The sequence below is a fragment of the Papilio polytes genome, unplaced genomic scaffold (assembly GCF_000836215.1).
Source record: "Papilio polytes unplaced genomic scaffold, Ppol_1.0 DF823935.1, whole genome shotgun sequence".
Lineage (NCBI taxonomy): Eukaryota > Metazoa > Arthropoda > Insecta > Lepidoptera > Papilionidae > Papilio > Papilio polytes.
Window position 1 is genome coordinate 2,255,511 of NW_013525269.1, and position 1,799 is coordinate 2,257,309.

General features: G+C 38.7%; 1 protein-coding gene across 1 annotated transcript in view; it reads right to left on the reverse strand.

Moving 5' to 3' along the window:
- Positions 1 to 1,576: 1,576 nt before the first annotated feature.
- The window catches only part of LOC106101808 (chorion class CA protein ERA.1-like), a 493-nt gene continuing 270 nt past the window's right edge, over positions 1,577 to 1,799 (reverse strand). Inside the window, exon 3 of the mRNA XM_013281145.1 lies at positions 1,577 to 1,795. Coding sequence (XP_013136599.1) covers positions 1,577 to 1,795 — 219 coding nt within the window. The remainder of the gene's footprint in view (positions 1,796 to 1,799) is intronic.

Below are 1,799 nucleotides of genomic sequence, written 5' to 3' on the forward strand. Positions count from 1 at the left end.
CTTACAACGGCGCTTACTTATACTGAAAACAAACTAAGACTATCAGAATCTTGCTATGTAAAATAAAAGTGACAAATCATAACGATAAAGCTCGAATTTTATTGCTCTTTCCCGGCACAATATTAAGAATTTAAATACATTATTATAAATTTATTCTTGTACCGATTCTCGTTGATATAATTATTCATGAAAGTTCTTCTAAGACTATAATTTTGTCATATTAGGTCTTTATCGCCAACCGCACAATGCCAGTATGTCTTTTTACTCTGAACTGCTAACTGACTGGTAAGCCGTTGTTCCTTGATACACAAATCCTCATTTTTAATAGAAATATGGCCTTTTATGTAATAACTATTTATTTATATTTATAATTTATTTATATTTAAAACTTAAAGTGTAAAAAATCCAATTTACAGTACAGTACAGCAACATAATTTGTCTGAGACAAAAAGTTTTAAACTCTTCATGTCTAAACCTAATTTTAATGTTTTACCTGTTTATTTTTATTTCTCTATACTATAAAATAACAAACATGCAAGCAGCCACAGCGGATAGCGCTAAAGCCACGACCTGCCCTTAGATATCTCCAAAAAGTTGTCGATGTGTTACCTAGTTTTTTTTATAATATAGGTTGGCAAACGAGCAAGCACCCACCTGTATCCACCAAAGTGGAAAACGACCGCTGCCCATGAACATTCGCATTTGCAGATGCGTTGCCTACTTTAGTTGACGGTGGAGAAGACGCACATAAAGAGGACATTTCCCCTTCCTATGCATCTCCTCCACTATGGCCTATGACTATGGCCTAGTCACCCCTTATTAGGGTAGGCTCCGAGCCCCTCGGTGGGGACGTATAGTGAGCTGGTGATGATGATGATGATGATGCATCTCCTCCACCGTTAAATCCACTTTTCCATCCCATCCTTTCCTCTTAAGAAAAGGCAAAAAGAGGAGGTGAAAAAATTGCCCTCCGTCATGCACATTCATCAGGGGTAACTTGAAATTTCGCGTTATGAATATATCCATTTCGAGAAACTCAAATAGATTGAAGAATTATTCTACGTTGTGTTAAAAAATCTGTATTTTTTTGGGTGATTTTAGTTTTGCGTTAGTATAATAAATGTAAACAAACGCTTTTATTGAATAAAAGTAGATTAGAAGAGACGCTTAGGAAGGAGAAATATCATGTTCATGTGCGTCTCCTCCGTCGATTAAGGGTAGGCAACGCATCTGCAATTACTGATGTCTATGGGTAGCAGTCGCTTCGGGATTTCGGCGGATTCAGGTGGCCGCATGCTCGTTTGCCACTTTATAATTTAAAAATGTTGTATTTCCGACAGGTATTCTCAAGGCTTTGTAGACAAGTTAAAGGACATCAATAGCGCCGCTATTATACCAGCTTTGTATTTAAAGAATCGTTCTACCTATGATCACTAGATGTTTTTTTTTACTATAGAAATATTTTATCATTTACTTAATTCTTATTACTATGCCGGGAAATGTAAATATAATTTGGGCTTTATAGTTATGATTCGTCGCTTTTATTATAGACAGATTCAATTATGACAGTTTGTTTTTAGTACAGGTAACCGGCGTTGTAAGCGCCGTTGCAGCCGCATCCACCAGCGCAATTTCCAGCGATGGAGACGACGCCACCAGCAGGTACGTCACCGCCAAATCTGACAGCGCCCAAAATTGGGACCTGTCCAGCAACGACAGTGGTACCGGCAACTCCCATCTCGCCGGCGACTGCAATGTCACCGACACCGGTGCCTCCGTATGCGGGGCCAGCGATGGCA